The sequence below is a fragment of the Canis lupus genome, chromosome 16, assembly GCF_048164855.1.
Source record: "Canis lupus baileyi chromosome 16, mCanLup2.hap1, whole genome shotgun sequence".
Classification (NCBI taxonomy): Eukaryota; Metazoa; Chordata; class Mammalia; order Carnivora; family Canidae; genus Canis; species Canis lupus.
In genome coordinates, this window is record NC_132853.1 from 2905611 (window position 1) to 2933585 (window position 27975).

At 52.7% G+C, this 27975-nt stretch overlaps 3 protein-coding genes across 3 annotated transcripts in view; 2 read left to right on the forward strand and 1 right to left on the reverse strand.

Moving 5' to 3' along the window:
- Window positions 1-11199, forward strand: part of WDR38 (WD repeat domain 38) — a 29619-nt gene extending 18420 nt beyond the window's left edge. Inside the window, 11 exon segments of the mRNA XM_072777724.1 lie at window positions 5432-6077; window positions 6561-6731; window positions 8394-8510; window positions 8614-8688; window positions 8691-8710; window positions 9017-9097; window positions 9348-9479; window positions 9559-9708; window positions 10781-10837; window positions 10937-10996; window positions 10999-11199. Of these exon segments, the coding sequence (XP_072633825.1) occupies window positions 5432-6077; window positions 6561-6731; window positions 8394-8510; window positions 8614-8688; window positions 8691-8710; window positions 9017-9097; window positions 9348-9479; window positions 9559-9708; window positions 10781-10837; window positions 10937-10996; window positions 10999-11199 (1710 nt within the window).
- A 143-nt stretch (window positions 11200-11342) lies between these two features.
- On the reverse strand, window positions 11343-16482 carry RPL35 (ribosomal protein L35). Its single transcript, XM_072777920.1, has 4 exons — window positions 16369-16482; window positions 15800-15936; window positions 13961-14042; window positions 11343-11530 (listed from the first exon to the last, which is right to left on the reverse strand). Exons 1-4 carry the CDS (start codon window positions 16369-16371, stop codon window positions 11381-11383), a joined length of 372 nt encoding a protein of 123 aa, XP_072634021.1. The 5' UTR covers window positions 16372-16482; the 3' UTR covers window positions 11343-11380.
- Window positions 16483-20643: 4161 nt separating this feature from the next.
- Window positions 20644-27917, forward strand: ARPC5L (actin related protein 2/3 complex subunit 5 like). Its single transcript, XM_072777919.1, has 4 exons — window positions 20644-20931; window positions 24924-24996; window positions 25918-26094; window positions 27372-27917. The coding sequence occupies exons 1-4, from the start codon at window positions 20783-20785 to the stop codon at window positions 27432-27434; spliced, it is 462 nt and encodes a 153-aa protein (XP_072634020.1). The 5' UTR covers window positions 20644-20782; the 3' UTR covers window positions 27435-27917.
- Window positions 27918-27975: the final 58 nt, after the last annotated feature.

Sequence of the window (27975 nt, forward strand, 5' to 3'; positions counted from 1 at the left end):
TGAATTCATTGTGCAGGAACCATATAGGGGGAGGAGAGTTGGTTGGACAGTAGTTTGTGGAAAAAAAGCTCTCGCTGCAAATCCATTGAGTCACCAAAATAATGTAGCTGTTGAAAAGACAAAGATGCCTCTGGTAATGCAGACTGTATTGCTAGACACTGAGGGAGTGTCTAGAAAACTGGAAATAAGAGGGCAGCCCGGGTGGCTCAGTGGTTTAGCGCCGCCTTCAGCCCAGGGCGTGATCCTAGAGACCCAGGATTGAGTCCCACGTCGGGCTCCCTGCATGGAGCCTGCTTCTCCCTCTGTGTCTCTGCCTGTGTCTCTCTTTCTCTCTCTCTCTGTGTCTCTCATGAATAAATAAATAAAATCTTTAAAAAAAAATTAGAGTACCTCGCAACTTGGCACTTGCCCATCTGCACAGAAAGCATGTTTCCAGTTCTGGTCTCTGCACTTTAGGAGGGACAATGACAACTACAGTGCATTCCAGTAAAGGTGGCGTGGGTGTGGATCACACCTGAGAAGCTAGGATCCCTGTGTGCCAATAACTGCAGGGGAAGTCCAAAGAAGCCCTAAAGACACAATGTAGGGGATCAGCTGTGAAAATCACAGAGATGTTTTAGTAAAAGCCCTTTGTATTTTGTAAACAAAATACAAAACAAAACAAAAACATACTGGAGCTGATTCGGTAAAAATAGGACCTTAAGGACATAGGTTCTATTTAGGATGGCAGCCTCGGGGGCTGGAGGAACCAGGGCAGTCTGACTATTTTTTTCTTTCTTTTTTTTTTTCGCCTTGAGTTTTAATTGAAAACATTAAAACAACTTAACCACTCATAATGAATTATAAAACTTTGACAGTTAAATTGTACTATCATTTATGAGGCATTTATTTGTCACTGTTTTTGTAGACCTGAAAGAAGCTTTGCATACTTGTGCTTTCTTTTTTTTTTTTTAATTTTTTTTTTTTTTACTTGTGCTTTCTGTTTTCATTTCAGACGAAGATTACGAAGAGTTGACTTTCCACCTTTCTTTTTTTTTTTAATTTTTATTTATTTATGATAGTAACAGAGGGAGAGAGAGAGAGAGGCAGAGACACAGGCAGAGGGAGAAGCAGGATCCATGCACCGAGAGCCCGACGTGGGATTCGATCCGGGGTCTCCAGGATCACGCCCTGGGCCAAAGGCAGGCGCCAAACCGCTGCGCCACCCAGGGATCCCGACTTTCCACCTTTCCTTACTTGCTTAGTACAAAACAGTCTCCTCTGTTTCCTGGGGCACTGTCAAAAAGCACATGCCCACCCTGGCATCGTATGATGTACTAAACTGCTCTGGACTGGGGGTGGTGGGGACAAGGGACAGAGGAGGGGTTGAGGAAACCAGAGGCAGGCAGGAGGGGTGGGCAGGGGCCACATAGGCAGGGCTGGGCATTAAGGAATAATCCAACAAACATCTGGATGCCCAGGGCCCAGCTTTGAGCCAGAATATCACCAGGAACGAGTACCGTTCCGGGGCCCCTGCGCCCCTCCCTTCTTCTCCTCATAGTTAACCACTCTGGTGATTTGGTGCTTTTCTTAACGTTTCAGTACATAGATGTATGCCTGAGTAATGGACGGTTGCCTTTGACATGTCTTGATTTTTATGTGATGGGATCTTGTCTAGAGCGTTTTCTTCTGTCACGTTGCCACATTGCTTTTTGCTGAGTATGTTTGTGAGACGTTTGCATGTTGATACGCGGAGCTATATTCTGTTCATTTCCCTGGCTGGGGTAGCTGTCATTGCTTGACTACACAATCATTTATTTCTACAGTTTTTGACTATCTGGGTTGTTTGCAGCCTTTCGGAGCTAGCTGGCTGTTCTCCCGGAGTGGAACTGCAGGGATGCAGCCTGGGCCTACCTCCCACTTTGATAGATGGTACAAGGCAGATTCTGACTTACCCAGAACTTTCCAATAGTAGGAATTTCCTATGATGGGATAGGCTGTCCTGAGGGGTAGTGAGGTCCCATTCACAGGGGTGAGGGGTGTGTGTTGAGGGGTCAGACAGAGGCTCATACCCCAACTTCCCCAAGCTGTACTGAGTGTCTGATTGCAAGGAATGAGCTGAGGCCTTGGGGGTTTTTGGACATTGGTTTGAATCTCAGCTTTACTACTTTCTAGCTATGTGACCTTGAGCAAATAATTACCCTCTGAATTTCCCGTTTCCTCTTTATTTTTTTTTAATTTATTTATTTACTCATGAAAGACACACAGAGAGAGGCAGAGACACAGGCAGAGGGAGAAGCAGGCTCCATGCAGGGAGCCCGATGTGGGACTCGATCCCAGGACCCCAGGATCACGACCTGAGCCGAAGGCAGAAGCTCAACCACTGAGCCACCCAGGCGCCCCCGTTTCCTCTTTAAAGGGGGTATGTGCTTGTGGCAGTTTCAGAGGGGACCAAGGGGCCTGGGAAGGCAGGTATTTTGAGAAAAAGGAGAGAGGCAAGGCTCAGCTTCACAGAGTTGAAGTGAGAGTAGGAAAGGCCAGCCAATCTGGGCTGGGGAGGAGAGAATGTGGCAGCCTCCCCGAGAAGGAAGACAGCCAAGTGGTGGACAACACCCTCTGAGGACCCTTTTGGAAACTCTAGAATCTGGGTCCCCCAATCCCATGCGCAGAATCTGGGCCACTGAAATACTTCTACTGCCTTGGTGACTGTGATCCACCATTCAGGCCCTCCCTTCCCCCACCCAGACCCCCCCACAGGCCACATCCTGCTGCAGGAGCAGCCTCTGCCCACACCCTCAGCCCCTGCAGTCATGGAGCCGGACTGCCAACCCCTCACATTCTCTTGACATCATGATATATCCCCCGGGCTGCGGGTCACTTGGGTGAGCCTGGCAAAGGGCATTCAGAGCTTTGTGTCTGGATTTGAGGGTGTGATGTCATAGCCTCCTCCACTTCTTTGAGTGCTTACTGCACAGCAGGAGGCCCTGAGGGCAGCTGGCACCCCGCCTCACTGATTCCTTACAGGACAAACTGGGAGCATGCTCATTTTCCAGATGAGGAAACAAGGCACTGAGTGATCAGGTGACTTCCCCAAGATCGCAGAACTGGTAGTTGGCAGAACTCGAGTTTAACCCAGACCAGTGGCTCTAATGCCTCATCTCTGGGGCAGGAGCTAACTTAGTCTGGGGGTGGGCAAGGGAAGGCACCCTGGGGAAGTAATATTTGAGCTAATGCCAGGGTAAGCATCAGGCCAAGAGCATGGGGAACCCTGTGTGCACAGTGGGAGTGAAGTTGGGAGTGAAGATGGAGAGATAGATGGTTAGGGTCCTTGTAGCTGACTGCAGGGAGCAAGGTGAGGATGGGAAAGCAGGCAACAGGGATAGGATGTGACAGCAGAGGTAGACAAGCTTTGGCTCCTGAGGCCCCTGGAATTCATGGTGGGGTAGTTCCAAACACAGACTCCAGTGTCAGGCAAAAAAGGTTTTAACCCTGGGGTTGTCTGGCTGGCTCAGTCAGTAGAGCATGTGACTCTTGATCTTGGGGTTGTGCATAGTTCATGCCCCATGTTGGGCATAGAGCTTACTTTTAAAAAGGGGGCAGGGGCGCCAGGGTGGCTCACTTGGTTAAGTGTCAGCCTTTGGCTCAGATCATGATCCCAGGGTCCTGGAATCAACACTCACTGCACCAGGAGCTTCTTCCTCTCCGTCTGCCCCTCCTCCCTGCTTGTGCTCTAGTGCTCTCTTGCTCTCTATCAAATACATAAATACATGGGATCCCTGGGTGGCTCAGCAGTTTCGCACCTGCCTTCGGCCCAGGGCATGATCCTGGAGTCCTGGGATCGGGTCCCACGTCGGGCTCCCTGCATGGAGCCTGCTTCTCCCTCTGCCTGTGTCTCTGCCTCTCTCTGTGTCTCTCATGAGTAAATAAATAAAACCTTTAAAAAAATACATAAATACAATTTAAAAAAATTTTTTTAAAGAGAGAGCACAAGCAGGGGGAGAGGCAGGCAGAGGGAGAGGGAGAGAGAGAAGCTTATTTTCCTTTTTTAAGATTTTATTTATTTGAGAGACAGAGATAGCAGGAGAGAGCACAAGTGGGGAGGAGGGGTATAAGGAGAGAGAAAAGCAGGCTCCCCCCTGAGCAGGGAACCTGATGCGGAGCTCAATGAGGGGCTCAATCCCAGGACCCTGGGATTATGACCTGAGCTGAAGCCAGATGCTTAATGACTGAGCCACCCAGGTACCCCGGAAGAGAGAATCTTAAACAGGCTCCCTGGCCAGTGTGGAGCCAGACATGGGGCTCTATCTCATGACCCTGAGATCATGACCTGAGCCGAAGTCATTAGGCAGATGCTTAATGACTGAGCCACCCAGGTGCCCCTCCAAAAAAGATTTTGACCCCAGCTCCACCTCTACCAGCTGAGTAGTCCCTGGGCCTGGTGGGCAAGGTCTATTCGAAGGGCTCTGGGAGTGATGGGCTGGGCCACGTTAGGTGCTTCTGGGCCCTCCAGGTAGAGCAGGAGCATCCAGTTGGCTGGGGAAATGCCAGGTAGGGCATGGGCTGGTGGTTGCCTGTGACTGGGAAGCCAGATAGCTATGGGGGGCTGTGTGCACTCATGTCCGGGGATGAGGCAGTAGCCTTATAGACCCAACTCAGACGGGTCCTGGAGGAGCCAACTCTGTGACTTGGGCCCTTTTGGAGTTAGGATGGGGGTGGGGCTGCCTCAAAGCCACCATTGTCACCCCCTCTCCCCCTGACTGTCTAGGGCCTAAAATAGAGCAAGAGTACAGTGGATCTCCTGAGAAGAGTCTGGCAAAGAGGTCTGGGGGGAGGGGTAATGAGTACCAGCTGGGAACCCTTAGGTCTGAAGGTTCCAAAGCCTAGCTGCCCCCCTCCTGTCCCCAGGGAGCCTGGAATTTGCTGGACAGTGGCAGGGAGGGTGTCTCTGTTCCATCTCTGTCTCGTTGTTGGGAGGGGACTGGGTCTCAGGTCTAGCTCTGCCATAGAGGTGCTGGATGACTGGGCCAAATCTGCCCCCACAGGGCCTCAGTTTCCCAGATGTATCAGGAGTTAGGGACCTTAGCATCTGCTTGAGGCCTTTTAGCTAAGTCCCAGTTCCTTTCCTATTGCCTGAGTGACCTTGGGCAAGTCCCCCTATCTTGTGGGGCTTCTGTTTCCTGCTCTATAAAATAAACATTGAAACCAAGTCCTGGGGCAGCCCGGGTGGCACAGTGGTTTAGCGCCGCCTGCAGCCCAGGGCCTGATCCTGGAGTCCTGGGATCGAGTCCCACGTTGGGCTCCCTGCACGGAGCCTGCTTCTCCCTCTGCCTGTGTCTCTGCCTCTCTCTCTCTGTCTTCATGAATAAATAAATAAAATTCTTAAAAAAGAAAGAAAGAAAGAAAGAAACCAAGTCCTGTCCTTGTTTGGTTTCAGTTTCAATTATCCAACAAGGAACTTGGCAGTGCCTGGGCCCCCTCCCACCACCCACCAGGTCCACATTCTCGACGCCTCCTTTGCCCGGCCAGGGTGTTGCCAGTAGTGACCCCAGCGCCTCATGCCCTGCGCCTTACACGCACCAGCTCTGGCTCCCCTACATCCCGGGGGACGCAGCCGGGGGGTCCGTCGCAGCGCTCTCACGGCCTTGCTCCTGGCTCAAGCCCGGAGTCCCGGGGAGCAGGGCTGACCCGCCCCACCGAGCGGGCGCAGAGGCAAACCGACTCCTCGCGAAGGGGCGGGGAGCCCCGGGAGCCCCGGGAGCCGCGCGCCCCTCGCGCAGGGCCCGGCAGGCGCGGTGGGGCTGCCCTGCCCCCTAGTGGCCGCCGCGAGCGTCGTCGTCGGGCCGCGCGGTGGGAACCGCCCGAGGCCGGGTCGCAGCAGCCCCGCGGGAAGCCCCTTCTCCTGCACGTCGCGGGTCCTGCCGCCCGGCCCGGCCCCGGAGAACCGTCTCTCCCAACCTGCCTCCCCTCGCGGGAGATCCCCTTCCCAGAGATCCCCGATGGCCGTGGAGACCGCTTGCGCGCCACCTCCTCCCCCGCGTGTGCCTGCCCGGGGCTCCGGGGACGCTGCCGGGGCCCGGGGGAGCGAAAGCCGCCGGCGGGCACCGCGGGGAGGGAGGCCCCGTCGGGCTCTGCCGACGCCAGGCTCCCGGCTTTGGGACCAGCGTGATTCCGGACTCTGCCTAGTGTCTCGGGCGCCCCCAGGACAGGCCACGGCGTCTAAGGCAGGGCTCAAGCTCCCGCTGACCCCAGTGTTCGTGTGACCTTGGCTTTGGAGTGAACTCGGGGCTGAGAGTAGATCTTGAACTGCTAGTTCTGGGTTCCAGCTCTAGAGTGGTCTCTTGGCTCTGGGGTGCCAGGCTCTGTTTCTAGAGAAGGCTCCAGCCCCCACCTTCAGCGACGGTTCTGACCCTCGGGCTCAGGTTCTACAGGATTCCAGAGGGCTCCAAGTTCCTGCCTCTGACTGTAACCGTGGTTCCTTCATTCTGGGCTCTGGTTTTATGGTGAGGCCTGAAAGTTCAAGCTCCAACCCAGCTTCCCAGGGCAGTGTTTAGGGCTGGTCCTACAGTCGGGGCAGAGATGAGCACACAAGCGTCTCCGGCCCCAGGATGGAACTACTTTTGTGCTCCCCTTCCAGGTCAAGGCCTCTGCCTTCTCTCCAGGTGGCCAGAGGCTGCTCACGGCCTCTGAAGATGGCGGTGGTATGGCTGGGAGACCCGGAGCGGGGCTGCTGTGGAGGCTAAGTGGCCACACAGGTGGGGTTCCTTGGGCTGGACGTGCAGGCAGAGGCCCATGGTTCTATCTGGCACTCTGCAGAGCCTATCACGGTGACCTCTGACATCTGAGCTGGGCATTTGAGCGAGACAGCCTGGCCAGGGCTGAGCAGGAGGGCAAAGACACAGGACCTGGTTCCTGGGGCCTTTGACTCAGACAGACTCAGATCCTACTGGTTTTTATTTTTTTTATTTTTAAAAAGATTTTATTCATTCATTCATGAGAGACACAGAGAGAGAGGCAGAGACAGGCAGAGGGAGAAGCCAGTTCCATGCAGGGAGCCCGATGCAGGACTTGATTCCGGGGTCCCAGGATCATGCCCTGGGCTGAAGGCAGGCACTAAACCACTGAACCACCCAGGGATCCCCTATTTTTTCATTTTTTAAAGGAATCTCTACACCCAACATGGGGCTCAAACTCATGACCCTGAGATCCAGAGTCACATGCTCTACTGATTGAGCCAGCAAGGTGCCCCAATCCTACTACTGTTTTAAAAATTGTTTAAAAATACACGTATTTGGTCAGCCCCAGTGGCACAGCGGTTTAGTGGCACCTGCAGCCCGGGTTGTGATCCTGGAGACCCAGGATCAAGTCCCACATCGGGCTTCCTGCATGGAGCCTGCTTCTCCCTCTGCCTCTCTCTCACTCTCTCTGAATGAATAAATAAGTAAATCTTTAAAAAAATACACATATTTACCGTCTTAACCATTTTTAAATGTACACAGTTCAGTAAAGTATGTTCATTATGCAACTAGTCTCTGAACTCTTCATCTTGCAAAATGGAAACTCTATACCCATTAGACACCTTTTCCTTCTGTCCCCTGGCAACCACAATTTTTTATATCAATGAATTTACTGTAAGTACCTTGTGTAAGTGGAATCATACAGTATTCCTTTTTGTGCTTTTTGTGACCTATTTCACTTGGCATAATGTCCTTAAGGTTCGTCTATGCTTAACCACTTTTTTTTTTTTTTTTAAGATTTTCTCTCTTTATTCATAAAAGACACAGAGAGAGAGAGGCAGAGACATAGGCAGAGAGAGAAGCAGGCTCCCTCTGGGGAGCCTGAGGTGGGACTTATCCCTGGCCCCGGGATCACGCCCTGAGCGGAAGGCACAGGCTCAACCACTGAGCTACCGAGGCATCCCTGTTTAACCACTTTTCTGTTATCGGAAGTCATGTTACCTGTCTGAGCCTCTATTTCCTTCTCTTTAGAATAGGGATAGTTGCTACCCTGTGGGACAAGATCATGCAAGCAAAGTGCCTAGCACCCAGTAAGGGGCTCAGTATACTATAATTATATCATGAGACAAGAAAAAAATCTGGTAATTGCAAGGCAGATTGACTAATGCTATTAATACGGGAAGTGTAGGGCTGGGGAGGCTCAAAGGAGGCAATGAACCCAGGATGGGCTTCAAGTTTCTGGGATGCGCCTGCATTCGCTTTCGGTGTTGATTCTACAAATGGGCAAATTAGGGTTGAACCACGGAAGCTCAGCTTGCCAGGTGGCTGAAGGGTGAGAGGGTTATAAAGGAGTGAGGTGGAGAGGCAGGTGGTAAGGCTGGAGAAATTAGCAGGGGTCCGCCAGCAAGGGCTGGAAGGGGAGGGCAGCACCCTCTTCCGTGACCACAGCTGCTTACCCAGGTCCTGTAAAAGTCTGTCGCTTCTCCCCCGATGGCCGCCTTTTTGCCACCACCTCCTGTGATTATACCATCCGCCTGTGGGATACAGCAGAAGCTAAGTGTCTGCATGTCTTAAAGGGTAACCTGGATGGGACTGGAGCCAAGCAGCCAGGCTCGGGTTCCCTTCTAGACCTTGCTGTGTCCTGTTCCACCTTGCCCCCTCTCCGACCCGGTATCTGCAAGTCACCAGCGGAGTGTGGGGACGGTCAGCTTCAGCCCTGACTCAACGCAGCTGGCATCAGGTGGCTGGGACAAGCGGTGATGCTCTGGGAGGTGCAGGTTCGTGGAAGGGCGGCCAGAGCGGAACCTGGGGTCGGAAGGGGACACCCTCCACCCCCAACAGTGGCCTCAGAAAGGTCGGTTCATCTTTCCCACTGCCCATGCCCACATCTGGCAATCCATCTGCCCGTGAGGTTCACACAACTAGTACTGTCCTCCTCTCAAGGTCCAGGTAGTCTCCCCAGACCCAGGGTTGTCGTATTACCCAGGCAGCCCACAAGGAGGGCTTGAGCTGACCCTTCTGGGCCTAGAACCTGGCACTACAAGACCTCTGGCCCCTCCAAAGCTCAGGGCTCTCTCCTGCAGTCCGGCCAGATGCTGCACCACTTAGGAGGGCACCGAGACTCAGTCCAGAGCAGTGACTTTGCACCCAGCTTAGACTCTCTGGTGAGCCACACCGCCTCTGTTCAGCCCTACCTCAAGGAACCTGGAGCCCACATCCATTTTCCCACTTGGGGCTGAGCCATGGTTGGAATTCCAGACCTTGAATGGGTGACTGTTATTCTGAGCCTGTCCCCTCATCTGTAAGATGGGGAATTCAGCAGGGTTCAGAATGCCTGCTTTCTGTCTGGACAGCCTAGGAACCACAAAGATGGGCACAGACAGGTTGCTTCCTGCTCATGGCAGATGTCTACAGGCCACTGGCTCCTGGGACTCCACTATCAGCATCTGGGACCTGCGGATGGTGACACCAGTGATCTTCCACCAAGAGCTGGAAGGCCACAGTGGCAACATCAGCTGCCTGTGCTACTCAGCATCTGGCCTCCTGGTGAGCTGGGCTGCCCTGGGTTCCAGGCTGGCCCCCTGCTGGCTCCAAACCGATGGCCTTAAAGCTGTCTGCTGTTCAGGCTTCTGGCTCCTGGGATAAGACTATCCACATCTGGAAGCCCTCTACCAGAAGCCTGCTTGTTCAGCTCAAAGGCCATGTTACCTGGGTGAAGAGCATAGCTTTCTCCCCTGATGGGTCACAGCTGGCCAGTGCTGGCTACTCCCATATGGTAAGCCCACTCTACCAGGCCCATCCTCCTGGCAAACTCCTATCCCAACATCTTCCTTTACCAGAGCCTTCAGCAGTCTAGAAATATCCACATCCTATTTGCCCTAAATAGGAAGGTGCCAAGGGCATAACCCAGGTGCCAACCACTTCTGAACCTAGCACCTGGCACTAAGATCTTTTTTTTTTTATTATTATTTTTTTTAATTTTTATTTATTTATGATAGTCACAGAGAGAGATAGAGAGGCAGAGACACAGGCAGAGGGAGAAGCAGGCTCCATGCACCGGGAGCCCGACGTGGGATTCGACCCCGGGGTCTGAGGGGATCGCGCCCTGGGCCAAAGGCAGGCGCTAAACCGCTGCGCCGGTCCAAATGCTAGTGGCATGGACATTAAAGGAAAAAAAAAAAACTTTTTGGGACGCCTGGGTGGCTCCGCGGTTTAGTGCCTACCTTCGGCCCAGGGTGTGATCTGAGTCCCTGGATGGGGCTCCCTGCATGGAGCCTGCTTCTCCCTCTGCCTCTAATCCTTAAAAAAAAAAAAATCTTTAAGATTTTGAGAGCACGAGCCAGGAGAGGCAGAAGAAGCAGATTCCCTGCTAGCAGGGGGCCTGGTGTGGGGCTCAATCCCAGGACCCTGGGATCATGACCTGGGCCAACGGGAGACACAACACACTGAGCCAGCCAGGCGCCTACTCACATTTTTTGGAGAAAGAGAGTGTGCAAGCAGGGACAGGCAGAGTGGATCAATCTCAAGCCGACTCCCCACTGAACACAGAGCCCCATGCAGGGCTCAAACTCACGATGGGAGCTAAAACCAAGAGTCACACCTAACTGCACCATCCTGGTGCCCCCTGGCATTGGCATTTCTAAGAATCATCACGGCTTCAGGGATAAGGAAATTGCACTGCATGTAATTTTTGCATCAGATTTTACGCTGGGTATGTTAAATATACCTTGCAGACAACAAAACCCAAACCAAGACATTGAGGTTGGCTAGGACTCCCCCAAAAGGATTTCAAGGATGCCAGACTTGTGGGGTGAGGTCTAACCAACCCTTCTTGTTTTTATTTCCAGGTCAAAGTCTGGGACTGCAACACAGGAAAATGCATTGAGACCCTGAAGATAAGGCCTGTGGGCATAGCACCCAAGGATGTATTAAAAGGCCTGTCAGGGAAGGGTGGGGGCAAGGCAGGACTTCCACCCCAGAGCCCAGTGAAATGCTTTTGGCAGGGAGTCTTGGATGTGGCCCATGCCTGCGCCTTCACCCCAGATGGGAAACTCTTGGTGTCTGTGGAGTTGCTGATCAGGCAAGATACCAAGTCCACCGCATGATCAAATCCCCCAGCGCCTCTGAGATCTACCACCACCGCAACGGGCTCTCGGGTCTCAAGCCGGTCTCTCCCTGCCCAGGGCACATGCAACCTGGCAGAATAAAGTCCCGCAGGGACAGTGAGGGCAGCTCCACATCACAGGTCCGAAGCAACCACACCTGACCACCCGGCAGATCCCCGTGGCCAGGTGGTCGGCAGCTGCAGGCGGTCTGCTGACACCCACCACGCCCCCGGTAACTACAACCAGGGTAGAGCAGCTGACCTCCCCAGCATGGTTAGTTGAAACACCCGCAAACAGAAAGCAGTGCCAGCCAGGTGGTTTGTGTTTTATTAACGCCAGGGCTCAGGCTTTGACCGCATACTTCCGCAGAGGGTACAGCCGCTCCTTCCGCTGTTGCTTCTTGGTCTTCAGATTTTCCTCATGCTTGTTTAGCCGGCGGCGCATGGCACGTGTCTTCTTGGGCCGCAGATCCAGGGGCTTGTACTTCTTACCCTGGGTGATGGATGGAAGAGCAGGGGGAGTCTGAGCACCAGGGTTCAGGAGCTATGGTGGCAGCTAAGGAAGCCCCTGAGGCTGGAACTAAGCTGCTGGGGGGCATGGGGAAGATGCTGGAAGTGACTGAAGGAGGCCACTGGGGTGCAGAGGCTTTAATCTGCAGACCCGAATGTGAGGAGATGTAGCACACTCAGCCCAGTAGAGAGGCCCTGTGCTGGCTGCTGACCTAGTGATGCACCAGACCTGGTACCTGCTCAAGGAAGCTCCCAGCCCAGTGGGAAAGGGGAGGAGAAAGGATATTTAAAAGGTTTCACCTAATGACTGGCAACAGCCTAGAAAGCAAGCAACCTGAGCGACCAAGGGAGGGGGAGTGGGGAGAAAACAGCATGCACAAAAGTCCTGAAGGATGGCAGCTCAGGTGCGTTCTGGAGAAATGCCAAGAGCTCCGGGGGGGCGGGGTGGCACACAGGGCAGGGGTGGGGGAGATAAGGGAGGTAACAGCCTCAGGGCAGAAAATTACAAACTGCAGAAGAGGGTGAACTCTGAAGATGTGAGTTTGGAAACAGGAGTCTCTGTCCACCGCATCCCTGTTGTCCGCAGCACAGGTCAGGGCCTCATCTTTTCAAATTTACTAAGCCCTCAGAGCTCTGCTGTCCAACAGACGAGGAACTGGCCACACATGCTGCCTACAGTAAAAATCCAGGCCTTCAACCACCATAGCCATACGTGGCCAGAGGTTACTGTACAGAACAGCACAGACAGGGAGCATCTCTATCACCACGAAGTCTATTGCACAGCACAAACACAGAGCAGAGGCCTCACTTTTACCGCCCCGAGTGGTGCCTGGTAGGGGGTACACTCAGTGGAAGACAACTCTTCCAGACTAGCACTCTGCAGGGTCCTAGACCCTGATCAAAGATTTTCAAACCCAATTTTCAGAAAAAGGTTCCCACACACAAATGTACACAAACCCAGGGGTGGCAGCAGCACCCCCTCCCAACAATACACACTAGTGTCCCCCCAGGCAGCTTGCCCAGGCACACCATGATGGCTTTGACATGTCAAAGCCTCCAGCTCTTCAAACACCAACTTGGGGCAGCCCTGGTGGCGCAGCGGTTTAGTGCTGCCTGCAGCCCGGGGCATGATCCCACGTTGGGCTCCCTGCATGGAGCCTGCTTCTCCCTCTGCCTGTGTCTCTGCCTTTCTCTCTCTGAATAAATAAATCTTAAAAAAAAAAAAAAAAAAACCACACACACACACACAAAAAAAACCCAGCAACTCGGATGTTGATGTGAAGCCATTTTGCAGATGTACTCAAAGCCCCTAATCAATTGACATTAAGCAAGACTATACCATATACCAGGTAATTTGAGGCTTGATTCAATCAGCTTAAAGGTCTTTAATGCAGGGCGGAGGCTCTCCCCAAGAAATCCCACCTGAGAACAGCAACTTCAAGCTGTGCCATGTGGGTTCCAGCCTGCACGTGATGTTCTCTGAGGCCTGATTTTGGATTTGCTTACATTAGCAAGACCCCCCCCCACCCCAGTCACAGAGGCGACTTCTTTGTAATGAATCAAATGCACGTATACACACATATAAAGTCTCCTAGTGGTTCTGCTTCACTGCTTAAGCCCTGGTAACACCAATATTTTTTTTTAATTTATTTATTTATTATAGTCACACACACAGAGAGAGAGAGAGAGAGAGAGAGAGAGAGAGAGAGACATAGGCAGAGGGAGAAGCAGACCCCATGCACCGGGAGCCTGATGTGGGATTCGATCCCGGGTCTCCAGGATCGCGCCCTGGGCCAAAGGCAGGCGCCAAACCGCTGCCCCACCCAGGGATCTCTGGTAACACCAATATTAAGGACAAGACCCCCCACCTAAGCTGAGGGGCCAGACATGTATGGAAGTCTCCCAGGAGCACTCAATCCACCCCCTCTCCAAGATACGGTTTGGAATGCAGACTCAATCACTCCATTACCTCTGGGGGACTCTGGGCAACATAACCTCTCTACACCCAGAAAAATGAGAATATGAGGTGCTTGAAAGTGACACACAGTGCTAATAAGAAAACTAAAACACTGGCAGTTAATCCTCACAGACTGCCCAAACTCACTCAGCTAGTGAAACTGGATTCAAAACCCAAGGCTCCAGCCAGACAGACTCTCCCCACACTGTTGATTTCCTGAGAAAGTGCAGTCTGCAGGACTTGCTAGTGGCAAGATGCTGCTTAAGAAGCAAACCCATTTAAAAAAAAAAAAAAAAGAAGCAGCAGCAGCAAACCCATTTATAAGCTGGGAAGGCTCTGGAAAGCCCAGTCCCATGTACCCTAGAAGATCTCCATACTACCCTTCTGGCCAAAGGAGGGCTGGAACTTTGCACCCTGCAGCTAAGCATCCCTCCAACTCCCCCAGTCCAGACATACCTTGTAGAATTTCCTGAGGTTCTCTTTCTGTGTCTGGTTGATGACGGTGAGAACACGGGCGATGGATTTGCGAACAACTCGGCTACAAAACAGACACACTGTGAAGGTGGTGGAGACATACAAAGCCACCCTCCCCCAAGTCATCTTATTCAGAACCTGACCCAGATGTCTTAAGACAGGGGTATTCCTCTCCAGCTCATCTGTATTCACCCAAGAGTTGCCTAACCCAGTCCAAGAGGAAGGTGTTCTGGGGGTAAGGCCCGAAGATTCTAAGAGATGGGTACCCCACGAGTGGGGACGGGAAAGGGCTGAGAAGCTGTGAAGTATTCATATTGAGCAGAAGTGGAGGGGAGATCAGGAAAGATCTTCCACCCCATGCTATATATCCTGAGCTATAAGGACCTAACCAATGCCGGCATGAATAAGCTGACTGCAGGACATCATGCCACAAGCTGATTAAGCTTGACCTGAGGCCCTGCCACCCCTGAGTACATTTGTGTGTGGGAACCTTTTTCTGAAAATTGGGTTTGAAAATCTTTGATCAGGGTCTAGGACCATGCAGAGTGCTAGTCTGGAAGAATTGTCTTCCACTGAGTGTACCCCTACCAGGCACCACTCGGGGCGGTAAAAGTGAGGCCTCTGCTCTGTGTTTGTGCTGTGCAATAGACTTCGTGGTGATAGAGATGCTCCCTGTCTGTGCTGTTCTGTACAGTAACCTCTGGCCACGTATGGCTGTGGTGGTTGAAGGCCTGGATTTTTACTGTAGGCAGCATGTGTGGCCAGTTCCTCGTCTGTTGGACAGGAGGGCCACTTGGGGAGAGAGAAACAAGATATTTGAGAAGTAGAAAGGCATTGGGGCGGGGATCCTGGGTGGCTCAGCGGTTTAGCGCCCCCTTCGGCCCAGGGCGTGATCCTGGAGACCCAGGATGGAGTCCCACATCAGGCGCCCTGGAGTGGAGCCTGCTTCTCCCTCTGCCTCTCTATCATGAATAAGTAAAATCTTAAGAAAAAAAAAAAAAAGAGAAAGGCATTGGGGGTTGGATGACGATAGGAACAGGCTGGGAAGAAGCGATTTGTAGTCATATTGAATGGGTAGCATGGTAGGGGATGAGGGAGGGCCACTGAGTAGACGGCTGGTAAACCAACTCTTGAAGCTTCAACTTGTGTGTTCTCCAACTCATCCAACCCCCTCCCAGCACCACGGGTCAGTTGTTGGGGGGCCCATTTTGTAAAAGAGGAAAAAACCTCCACGACTGCTCTCAGTGTTGAGTCAGCCCACCCATCAGGTAGGATGTGGCAAAAGTGGACACGTGCCCAGTTCGACGGACTCCAAGCCCATGTCCCTTTCACAAGTCCTGATTCTTGATCCACGGAAATCAATAAATTAACTACAACTCAAGTGAGGCGTGGGCACAAAGGCACCCATCTACCAAGTGAGGGAAGTTGAGGGGGAAAAAAAAAAAAATCAAGTGTTTGGGGTGGGGGGCGCGGGGGGAAGAGTCCAGTTAGTTTTCAAGTTAGCGTGAAAAAGGGTCTTCAGGGACGAGCAGTTCTTTCTCGAGTCAGAGAGAAGCTAAGCAAGCGCACCCCCGGCAAAAGGACAAAATGGTGCAAGGCAAGGAAGAGGCAAATCACACAGCGGGTATCCCATGCGGCTGGATGCGAGCAGGGGAGCCTGGAGAGGGTGGCTGGGGAGGGCAGGACATTCCCACCCACGGCCCGTTAAACTGGCGCTTAATCGGACGCTCCCTTTATCCAACTTCGGAAATGCACACATACTTTCGATGCACAGGTGTCCCCCAAACCCAAAGAAGCGGAGTTCGGACGCCCCACACTCACATCTTAGAGAGCTTGGAGGCCGCGCCGCCTGTCACTTTGGCGACGCGCAGCTGGGACAGCTCCACCTTCAGGTCTTCCAGCTGTTTAAGCAGCTCTTCCTTCTTCTTGCCGCGAAGATCTCGAGCCTTAATCTTAGCCTGAGCGCAAGTACAGGCGAGTCCAACACTGGGCAGGCCGCCTCCCCGGCAGCGGCCATCCTCCCTCCCCTCCACCTGCGTCGTGCCCAGTCCCAGAGAATGGCGCACTGGGGACCCCTCATCACTGCCCTAGGCCGTGCGCTGGGCGGGGTAACCGAGGCCCGGCGGGCCTGCCCTCGCCCAGGTGGTCGGCCGCGACGCTGGGCCGCTCCCCCATTGCGCACACGGGAGGACGGGAGGCGCCGGCAGCGCGGCCTCCCCCCTCCCGGCCCCGGGCACAGAGCCGGTGACCCGCCGTGGGGACCAAGGCCACTCCACACGGCTCCCTACGGCCCCGGCCGGCAGACGGAGCCCCAGTGCTCCCCTCGAGCCCCCCACCCCAGGCCCCGAGCCCCGCAGCCGGCGGATGGCACCCGATCCCGCCGTCCTCACCATGTCGGCACAATCGGCTGCTACCACCGCCGGAAAGAGGCCGAGGGAAAGAGGAAGGGGCGGGGCTGACCTCCAAACTACTGCCGGGTGGTGGCGGGCGCGGCCAATAGCTCCGCGGCGTAGGAGCCCTAGCCCCGCCCCTGACCCCGCCGGGAGTACCCTGGTACCCAGCCCCGCCCCGAGGAGCCGGAGCCCCGCACCTGCTGTAGCTCGGCTCGGCTTCGCCTCCTGAGCAGAGCACTTGGGGAAACCGAGGCCCGGGTGACCGGCAGCTTCCCGGAGATGGCACAGTGAGGACTCGAACTCGTCCATTCAGTCATTTACTCATTCATTCATTCATTCGGGGTAGACCTTTGCAGGATGCTCAGTCCGAGCTGGGCGCCACTAGGCGCTAGTGGTGGAGGGGATGAGGGTTGAGGATTTTCAGAGAGAATCCACAAGGCTTCTGCTCTGGAGTTATTTAAAATACGAAGTGGGCAGGAAGAGGCGGGATCGGACAGCTAGACTCCCAACTCCATGAACGTTCTAGTGGAGGCAGCATGTGGGAGGGGAAAGGGCTTTCAGGGCCTTTTTTTAGTGAACCCGTCCCGGTTTCAAATTCTTGCTCCGCTGCCTCGTGCTCGCTGAGACATCTTGGCAGATCCCTTCCCCTCTCTGAGTCTCCGTTTTCTCACTTGTGAAATGGGTATTTTTGAGGATTAGGAACATGGAAAACTCTTAGCAGAAGAGCTAACGTGTAACAGTCAGAATTTCATTGGTATTAATGTTCCCAGTGGAATGAACACTTGATTTGGGCCCTAAAAGTTAACGAAGAATTCACAAAGCAGGGAAGGTGTTCAGGCTTTCTGAGATTAAAGAAGATGCACCAATACCTCTTGGAGTAATAGTTAAAGGCTAGTTGCCCCCTTGTTGCTGTCAGGTTCAAGGGTGCTTTCTTCCATTTCTTTATGGAGTTCTATCAATGGGCCTTAGCTTTGGACTAAACTGGATTACTACCTCCCTTTTAAATTTTTTTAAATTTTTTTTAAAGATTTTATTTATTTATTCATAGAGACACAGCTAGAGAGAGAGAGACAGAGACACAGGCAGAGGGAGAAGCAGGCTCCATGCAGGGAGCCCGATGTGGGACTCGATCCCTGGTCTCCAGGATCACACCCTGGGCTGCAGGCGGCGCTAAACCCCTGCGCCACCGGGGCTGCCCCTACTACCTCCCTTTTGTCCCAAGCTGTTTTTGTTTTGTTGTCATTTATGTATTTATTTTTAATAATCTCTACATCCAATATGGGGCTCAAACTCACAACCCTGAGATCAAGAGTAGTGTCCTGACTGAGCCAGTCAAGTCCCCCATATCCCAAGCTTTCTGTGCAATCCTCTCTTTAGCTCCAAATATGCTGAATTAAAACGTTTATGTGTCTGTCTTTGCAACCAGCCTGGAAGTTCCCTGGTAGAACCATGGCTGACACCTGGCTTGGTTTATCTAGTCTCCAGGCCCAACACATGGATGCTTGTTGGCTGAATGAATTAATGAGCATTACTGCAGACCATGGTGAGGCAGGCTTCCAAGAAGTGAATGCGCATGGGCAAGAGAGGACAGAGGACTATTTTGGCATGGGTTAGTCTTAAAAGGAAGTTGAATAGTGCACAGGTACTTTGCTGTCATATTTTCCAAATGTGTACTTTGCTGTCATATTTTCCAAATGTTTAAAGTTCTTTAGAGCTAATGGTTGTGTACATCTTTCTGAAATTTGAAGTTATCTGTGACTCTTGTTTTTTACATGTCACATGCAACACACCAGCAAATTCTGCAGCCTCTACTTTCAGAATAACCCAACGTCTTCCCACCATTCCTATTGGCACCTCCTAGCCTGAGCTACCATTGCCTGTCACCTAGGCTGTTGGTGACACCAGGCTTTCCTGGTGTCACCTTTTATTTTTTTTTAATTATTTTATTTATTCATGAGAGACACAGAGAGAGGCAAAGACATAGTCAGAGGGAGAAGCAGGCTCACTATGGTGAGCCCGATGTGGGATTTGATCCCAGGACCCCGGGATCATGACCTGAGCCAAAGGAAGATACTTAACCACTGAGCCACCCAGGTGCTCTGGTGTCACCTTTTACATCACCTTTTAATTCTTATTCCCATCTGCTCTCAAGATGGCTGTTAGATGGATCCTTTTCAAACTTAAGTCAGCTCATGTCACTGCCCAGAATTTCCAGTGTTGTCCCACGAGATCCTTTCCTCAACCTACAAAACCTCCACCACCCCTCCACCCCTCACTTCCATCTCATCTCTTCTCACTCTTGTACTTTAGTATAGCCTGTTTCTGGAATATACCAAGCCTGCTCTGTCTCTGGGCCTTTGCTTGGCTTCCTCCTTCACTTCTTCAGGTCCTTGATCAGTGTCACCTCCTCAGGGACATCTCTTGACCGCTTTATCTAAGGTACTGCCAGGCACGGCATGGTTTTATACCCTCAGCATGCGGTCATCCCTGACATAGTATAGACTTTTAAAATTCTGCCTTCGTGACCAGGAGATTCACAGTCAGGCCATTATTTCATTCACCAGTCTATTCGGGGGCTACTTCCTTACTTGTAAAATGGGTTATTTCTGGTTTAAAGTTTCTTCTGACCAGGAAGTTCTGATATCTCTGCTGTCTTGTGGCCTGCCTGGGTCACAAAAATTTCCATTTCTTTCAAGGAATGGAGCTGAAGGGCAAGTGGGCTTTGCCTGTTTCCAGGACCCTGAGACTTTTATTCAGCACCTACTTCCCAGCATGAGTATCTTTAAATTTTTAAAAAATGATTTTATTTATTTATTCATGAGAGGCACAGAGGGAGAGAGAGAGGCAGAGACATAGGCAGAGGGAGAAGCAGGCTCCATGAAGAGAGCCCAACGTGGGACTGGATCCCGGGACTCCAGGATCACGCCCTGGGCTGAAGGCGGCGCTAAACCGCTGGACCACCAGGGCTGCCTAAGTCTGTATCTTTAGCACCCAAAATTAGGTAGCATCATAATCTGGCAATAATTTTTTGATCTGTAGACACAATTCAATGAGAAGTATTTGAAACAATAAAAACGAGTCATACTTCATTAAGCCTTGGCCTTTATTAAAAAGAGTACAATTCGGGATCCCTGGGTGGCGCAGCGGTTTGGCGCCTGCCTTTGGCCCAGGGCGCGATCCTGGAGACCCGGGATCGAATCCCACATCGGGCTCCCGGTGCATGGAGCCTGCTTCTCCCTCTGCCTGTGTCTCTGCCTCTTTCTCTCTCTCTGTGTGACTATCATTAAAAAAAAAAAAAAAAAAAAAAAAAAAAAAAAAGTACAATTCAGGGGACCTGGCTGTTTGTACATCATGTGACTTTTGATCTCAGGGTTGTAAATTCCAGCCCCATGATGGGGGTAGAGATCACTTAAAATCTTTTAAAAAAAAGGAAAATTATATGAAAACAAAGATCCAATTTAATCTAAGGTTAAGGCCGATTTTTTAATAAAGATTTTAATTTATTTATTCATGAGAGACACACAGAGAGTGGCAGAGACATAGGCAGAGGGAGAAGCAGGCTCCACGCAGGGGCCGATGTGGTGTGGGGCTGGTTCCTGGTACTCCGGGATCAGGCCTTGAGCGGAAGGCAGACGCTCGACCGCTGAGCCACCCAAGCATCCCACGGTTAAGGCCTATTAACAGAATCCCGCAGGCCACTGCCCAGGCACCCAATCCTGGAACCACAGAGTCGTTCTTGCCCCTACCCTTCGGCACCCGGTCCCGTCTCTTCCCATCTCACACTTAGGTGACTCAGCTTCCCACCAGGATATGCCTCTCCAGCCGGAAATGACTTCTTAGCCTCCAGGACCTCGCCCTTTAAGTCAGGATGGTGACCTCAGGGTCCTCTTTCTCTCCTCGCCCCCACCTGCCAGGTCAGGTGACCATTACACTTGCGGGGGTGCCCGAGCCGCCTCAGTCTGGGCAGTGATGGCTCCACCCCGCTTCCGCGGCCGAGTCCGCGCAGGCCCCTTGCAGGGCCAGGGTCTCCTCGGGTTCGGAAAGGAAGCCGAGCACAGTTATGGCGTCCACGACGCTAGGCCCGAGTGGGGACGTAGTGCCCGCTGCTCGGATGGCAAGAATGAGGTTCCCGAAGCTGAGAGCCGGACGCGGCGCTACCGGGTAGTAAATAACCCGTGGACTCTCCCGCGCTTCCGGCCCCGCCGCCGGCAGGCTCCGCCCCTCCTGCCCGCCGGCACTTCCGGTTCCGGCCTAGCGCGGAAGTGGGCGGGCGGCGGCGTCTGCGCGCGGAGGAGCTGGAGGAGGCGCCGGGCGGCCGCTTCCCGCCCCCGATCCTGAGCCGGTTCCGAGCGGAGTAGATCGGAGGTCGGACCCGGAGCGGAGCCGGCTGAGCGGGCGCCGAGTCCCCGCCATGGCCCGGAACACGCTGTCCTCGCGCTTCCGTCGGGTGGACATCGACGAGTTTGACGAGAACAAATTCGTGGACGAACAGGAGGAGGCGGCGGCGGCGGCGGCCGAGCCAGGCCCGGACCCTGGCGAGGTGGATGGCCTTCTGCGGCAATATCCTTACCCAGCGCAGCGGCCCGGGTGTCCCTCAGGCCGGCCTCCTACCCCGCTACTTCCCGGCCCCTGAGGTCCGTTTCCCAAGTGCCTCCCGACCCGGCTCCTCTCAGGTTCCCTCAGTGCATGTGTCCTCCCTTCCCTCTGACGCGGCCGCTCCAGTCCCCTCGTCCGGGCTCGGCCTTCGGAGCCTCCTTCAGGAGCGCGGCCCCTGGACCCGGCTGGACCCGCCGGCTCGCCCCGCCGGCTCGCCAGCCGCGGGAGCACTCCCGACGCACCTGCAGCCCCGCAGGCCCCTCCCTCCTCCGCGAGGCCTGGCCTCTTTACTCCCCTTCTGCCCCTCGTCCCCTCAGACTGACCGTTCCGCGGGCTCCCCCTCCCTCCATCCCTCCCTTGCAGGAAATGGGGCCGTTCTCGCGCCAGATGGGCGGGAGGGGCCGAGGGGAGCCCCGCTGAGTAATTGAGCTGCCTTAGACGGCTCCCGGGCACAGTCACCCCACGAAGTTAGGTGGGGGGTGGCCGAGGGGTAGGAAGGACCCAAGGGAGAACGAGGGCTGCAGCCTTAGGGAGACTGTGCATCTCCCACCCCAGAATCAGCCTGACCCTCCAACTTCATGCCACTCTTTTTCACCTGTTTTGTTTCCTGTGAACACCTTGGGCTGTGGACCCTGATGTCTTAGCCACGTTCAACAAGTGACTTTTGGCTCCTTCCCCGAAATAGCCTTCTTGTGCAGGAAGCAGTGGGGAAAAGCTAGTAGTTTAGAGCTAAGAAAAACCGGACAGCATCAAGTGAAATGTAAAAGTAGAGCCTCATGACTGGAAGTGACTATTCTTGTGGCCGCAGAAAGCAAGCATTTAGAAAACAAGATTAAAAATAGAGGTGGTTGTCACAGCCTGCTTAGTCCCTTAGCCGTTTGAGCACAGGAAACTGACTTACTCTCACAGGAAGGATTTTTCTTTATTCAAATGGTGTTACGGGAAGTGCCTACCCCTCCCCCACACTTGCCAGGGCAGGGTTGGAGGCTCCTGTGTGTATAAATCAGGTTCTGGGTGTTTAATCAGTTGACTCAGCTTGGGAAGTCAGGCCCATGGACTACCTTAGGGAGGAGTCCTGCAGTGTTCCGCCAATGTGCCTTTGAAACAAAAACCTTCAGACTTTCTTTGTTTGAACAGGAATGTATTTTCGAAGGTGAGGATTCAAACTCGTATTTTCTGTGCTATCAGGATCATCTTATTTACCCCATTGGTGAAATGGGGTCATGAGGATGACCCTCATGAGGGAAGATTGATTCCGCATTCTGGTGCAGGACCTGGCTCATGGGCAGGCAGTACCAAAAAGGCTCCAACGTCAGGCTTCTGGCCCAGTACCATCCACAGATGGGGAGAACAAGGTCTGGTTATCTGCTGTCTTGGTCCTGGTGCTGCAGGGACTTGTTGAAGGTCATCTCTTGGTACGCCCTTGGACTAGTGATTGGTTCCTTGAGGCTGCTTGGAGGCCTAGGTTTAGCACATCCAGTTGGTGGCAGTTTCTCCACTAGTGACAGTGTCAGAAACCTTGTTACCATGGACAGTATATCTCTTGGGATTGGGGAAAAGGAGGTTAGCAGGTGAGAACTGAGATCCTGGCAATTGTGGAGCCCAGGGAGGGAGGAAGAAGGAACTGGTATTTACTGAGTCCCTACCATGTACCAGTTATTGGACTTAATATTAGATCACTGACTTAAACTGTAGAACAGGCTTTTAGGAATCTTAGAATAGAGACCAGAGGAGTGAAGATAGAGATTGATTGGTTGGAGTGGGGGAAGGTAGGGAGGAGAAGGCCTTTCTTACTGCCGTATAGGGAATCGAGTCATGCTAGGAATTCAGACAGATGAACTAGAACATGGGCCGTGTATCCACGCAGACTTCACTCTATCGTGCTATGACCTCATACCCTAACTGAACCTCAGCATCCTTTTCTGTGAAAAGGAGGGGAACCATGGCCTTACAGCTTCCATGGGAGCATCACAACAACATTGCAGAAGCTTCACAGTGCTGGGCACACAGCAACTGTCCTAGACATGCAGCTGAGGTATGTGGGTAGAGGGACAGCAGGGGATTGTATGTAGAAAAAGCTTGGCTCTGGAGTTGGGTATACCTGGGTTTGAAGGCCAGCTAGACAGCTTAGCTTTGTGACTTTGTCAGGTCGTTTCCTTTCTCTGAGTCTCTAATGCATCGCCTTTCAAATGAGAGTTGTTTGAAGTATTGAGATGACATGTGAAAGCACCTGGCACAGGAGCTGAAACCTTGTAGGGATTTTTAAAATATTCATTCCTTTTTTTCCTCACTGAAGAACCTTCTGGTCCTCAGGACTAGGGATCTGTCCAAAGCAGTGGTTTTGAACATTTTTGCACTTTTTCCTCCCCCTGAAGAAATTTGGCATTGTTTGGAGATATTTTGATTATCACAATGCTGCTAAACACCATGTCATGCAGACCTCACATCAGTTGTGTGGTCTAAAATGTCAGTGCTGTGGTTGAGAAATTCTGATCTAGAGGAGACGAGGGGCAGTGGTCTGTAGCCTCCACAGCCTGTTCTGTGAGCTGAGCACGGAGGCCACCTTGATAAATGCTGTGCATTCCCTTTTCCCCAGATATCCCCCAAGCTGGTAAAGGCTCTGTATCCATCAGCACTTATAGTGATTGCTTGGTACAGAGGTAACTAAAGCAGTGACTCTTTGCCCCTGCAGACTAGTTCACCTGCCCCTCCCCATCCATCTCTTGAATGATTTTGTTTTCCAGCCATACTGGTTAGTGAAGAGAGCCAGCCTACACTTCTTTTAAACTCCCGAGTCTCTGTTAATTAATTGCTCTGGAACGCCAAACCAGAAAACAGTTCCAAGGTAGACGTTATCAGTGGCTGACACCAGACTGGCCCTTGTCTGGCTGAGGAAAAGGAATTCCAAGCCAGCAGATACAAGGAGTGGGCTGCCTCCATTGTGGAAGGTGCATCAGGGCCCAGCAGGGAGCTGGGAGCTCAGCAGGAGTGGCTCCTGGGTGGTGTGGGCCCAGCTTAGTCAAGATGGAGCCCATATTAGGGAAGATGGGTCTGGGCTTTGCTCCGGTGGCTTTGTCTGTTCACACGTAGGATTCACTGCACAAACAGGAGTAGAGACCTGTTTGGGCAGAAGCCATTCCTTATTCTATTTTTGAACCTTTTTGGCTGAAGCCAGTGTTGTAGATGAGGAAATGAAAGTTGGCTGATGTAATTCAGTTTAAAATAGGTGTCACCTTTGGGGACCTAACCCAGATTGTCATTTTCTTTTGAGTGCTGTGTATTCAGAACTCAGCAAAGAATGTGTCAAGATTGCAACTAAGGTTGAGGGGAGAGGGAAGGCTTGGCTTATATTTTGGGAAAAAGCTTTTAAATGAATAAACCTCCCTCTTAGTAGTTGGGACCTCACAGACCTGGATAGGTCTTGGAAGATAGAAGTTTTAGCACATCTTAATTTCTTTAGCAGCTTAACCAATGAAACAGTGGATAAAGAGGAGACCTCCATTTGTGCCTTTGTTCTTCCTTTTTGAGAATGAGAATGTGAGAGGGATAGTCTCACATCATCGTGAGGACCCAGCAGGGCAGACATGGTGCCCAGTACCAAGCAAGTGCAAGTGAGCTCAGTCAGATTCTATTGCAGGTCACCCCCAGAGGGCACTTGCTTTGCTTCTGCCTTCCATGGTAGGGGAGAAGTGTCCAAATGTGTTTTGGGGGCAGCAGAACGAGGGACTTGCACAATTGGCAGAGGTGCTCTCTATTCTTTGTGTGGCTCAGGAAGGCTATAGGCTACTCTCTAAATGGGCTGTGGCCCTGGAAGCTGCAGTGAAGTGTGTGTGTGGGGGTGGTGGTGGATGTGAATGTCATTTGACTCTTCTCCTTTGAGCTGTTTTTGAAATGAGTTCATTAATAGAAGCGTGGACATGCTTGAGCCGAGCCATCCTTAACTGGTGGTGATGCACAGGGGACATGCTTCGGGCATTCCATGCAGCCTTGCGGAACTCTCCCGTCAACACCAAGAATCAAGCTGTGAAGGTAAAGGGGATCATGCTGCCGCTTTGCTGGGTGGTGCTCGCACCAGGGCTGTGATTGTCTGTGTCCGCAGCTGAGGGCTCCCTGGGGCTCCAGACAGGGTCTGTTTTGCGTCCACCTCAAGAGAGTGAGTTGGCACTGGGCAGTGCTTCCATGGAAGCCTCCTGGCACTCCTGACATCAAAACTGTCTATGTTTATAGTAAAAGCTCCCCAAAGAAACATTCACTCCTCCCCAGGGCCTCATGGGGGTGAGAAGTTGGCCCAGCCCTTACTGCTTAGCAAAACTCTAAATTAGCTTGCCACATGGGACTTAGCAGTGTTTCTGCTTTAAAGGTTTTTGAATAGGCTTTATTTGCATAAGGATTTTCAGTCAAGATTTCCTGCCTTTTAAAAAGAAGGGGAGAAGATGCTTACTGCATCACAGCTGCTTAGAAGCTGTCTGAACTTGGGTTCAGGGAGAGGGGTCTCTCTGAAGCTGGGGTTTTGCCATCTTGTGACAGCATGGTGATGTCAGCAGCGGTTGCACCTCCTTGGTGGGGGGAAATGCCCCCCCCCCCCCCCCCCCCCCGTGTTACTGGGGTGAGTGCAGAGGGAGACTGCAGCTTTTCTTACACCTGTGAAGAAAATAGACATGTTAAGAAAACAGCTGTGATCTGGTGGCATCTGAGGCCCGGCCCATGTCATAGAGGCAGGTTTCTCCCCAGTAAACCACTCACTCTCCCCCAGATTAGTGGAAGAATTTATGGGCATAAAGAAGGGATATGTTGACATGTAAATAAATGAGAGGATTTGAGCACTTATTTTGCAAGCAGCCCAGACAAGTCAGTAATTGGTCAGTGTTTCTGAGAATTCTGACCAGTTGGTGGGGCATTCCTGTGCCTGGGCTTTGGCCCTGGGCATCGCTGCCTCCTTCTCCTTCACAGGAACGAGCCCAGGGCGTGGTGCTGAAGGTGCTTACCAACTTCAAGAGCAGTGAGATTGAGCAGGCTGTGCAGTCGCTGGACAGAAACGGCATTGACTTGCTAATGAAGTACATTTATAAAGGGTTTGAGAAGCCCACAGAAAACAGCAGCGCTGTGCTACTCCAGTGGCACGAAAAGGTATGTGAATGCACCGCCCACACGGGTGGCCTGCTGACCTGCCCCCACCCTGGGGTTCACGTGCGCAGGCCAGAGGACAGTCTGAGAGGCATGAGAGAGTAAGGGGCTCCACGAACAGCAGTGTAGGACGACTCTGGCCACTCACTTCTTCCATAGAAGCACCTGGTAGGGTTCACTGGCTTTGGTAATTGGAATTGCTTTAGCTGCTGATTTATGCCAGGCGTGTCATGGGCACAGGTGACTTGCATGGTGAGATAGACAGGGAGTCCCAGGTGGGAGGGAGGCAGGCTTGCTTGTGGCTGGGGCTTCAGAATACTCTCTTTGGGTCAGCAAAGGCAGCTGCTTCCCATTGGTGGAGATGGTGGTTGGGGAGGGTCTCAGGAACGCAGGCTGAGCCCCCAGCTGCCGCTGGGAGCTTCCTGCTCTGGCCTCATCCTCACTAGGCCAAGCAGGCAGTGGCAGAAGCCTGGCTTTCACCGAATAGGGCCTTCAGCCACCTGAGGCACAAAAAGCTGTGCCTGTCCTTTGCTCAGGTCGATACAAGAGCAAGGCATTTCATCTAGCCTGTGTCCTGCCTGTGTGCCAACGTCCCCCGGCCCTGTAGAGGTACAGGAAGCTTGCTCATCATTATAGCAGACCAGGCTAGTACTAACACTGCGTCCTTCCAGAAGGCTCTGTTGAGTTTTGAGGGGTCAGCCACTTGGGCAGCCTCGGTGCTAGGCTCTTCTGGTGGCCTCTGGTCCTGTTGCTGGGTGTGCTGGGCCTGCTCAGCCGGAAGGTGAACTCTCCTGGGCTTGGGGAGGGTGTGGTGGCTGTGCTACTCGGAACTGAGCAAGCCCTCTGCATGGTGTGGAGGCCAGACCCTGTGGTCCCTGGTGCTGAGCCCCACTGACGTTTCTAAGGAGGGCCTGGGGAGGCAGCTGGAATGGGCTCATATCTTAAGTGTCCAGGGTAGTGAGGGCAGCCTGGAAACAGCGTCAGAAGGGAGGCTTGGGGGGAGCTGTGCTGTGTGTGTGTGCGCTTGGTAACCATGTTCCCAAGCCCAGTTCTGCTGCTGGGAGCCAGCAGCACTTCAGGAGCCTTGGCTCCAGCTCCGTGCTTAGGATGTGGGCTCTCTTGCTACCTCCTAACTGCTCTTGCAGGAACCCATTTCCAGAGGATCGGTGACATGGTGGGACCTAGGTCCGGGGGTGCCAGTCCCATCTCCCCTGGCAAGCCGGGCTACCCCTTGGCCAGCCAGGTTTCATTTGACTCCTTTCCTTTTCCTGCCCCCACAGGCATTAGCAGTAGGAGGACTAGGCTCCATTATAAGAGTTCTTACAGCAAGAAAGACTGTTTAAAAAAAAAAAAAAAGGACTCATGTTCCCTTGAGAAGAATTTTGGATGCACAGGCTGATGAAGAAGGGATTGACAATGGACCATCTTCCTAGGAACTCCCAACTAAACTATTTCAGGACATGCATCCGCTGAAGTGTATTTTATTTTCAAGGTGGAGGGAGAAATTGTTTCCTAAATCCTTTGCAGGATCTGATAGTCTATGCCTTTGTCCATGAGTAACACAGAACTGACATCGTAACTGTCTCCTGGAGTGGCTGGCCAGCGTTGGTCGGGGTACCTGTGTGCTCTGCCTATTTCAAATGGGGGAGGGATGATCGGGCACATACAGATCCAAGGGCTGTGGTAAAAGGGAGAGCTTGTTTTTTTTGAAGTAGTAAAACTGAGGGTTTGTACAGACATCCCGTTTTCCCAGAGAAGACGGGCTCTCTTGGGTTCATTGTAAAGTGCCTGCTGCATCAATAAAGCTCTTGGCTTATTAGTATGTACTCCGTGGTGTGTTTCCTGTATGTAAAGTGAGTACTGAACCGGATGGTGCTGAGTGAG

Coding starts and splice junctions, on each gene's coding strand:
- ARPC5L (XM_072777919.1), top strand. CDS start 20,783: ATGGCCCGGAACACGCTGTCCTCGCGCTTCCGTCGGGTGGACATCGAC. Junction 24,997..25,917: donor CCAAGAATCAAGCTGTGAAG/GTAAAGGGGATC, acceptor TCTCCTTCACAG/GAACGAGCCCAGGGCGTGGT. Junction 26,095..27,371: donor TACTCCAGTGGCACGAAAAG/GTATGTGAATGC, acceptor CTGCCCCCACAG/GCATTAGCAGTAGGAGGACT.
- RPL35 (XM_072777920.1), bottom strand. Junction 14,043..15,799: donor GCCTCCAAGCTCTCTAAGAT/GTGAGTGTGGGG, acceptor TCTGTTTTGTAG/CCGAGTTGTTCGCAAATCCA. Junction 11,531..13,960: donor ACCTCAGGAAATTCTACAAG/GTATGTCTGGAC, acceptor TCCATCACCCAG/GGTAAGAAGTACAAGCCCCT.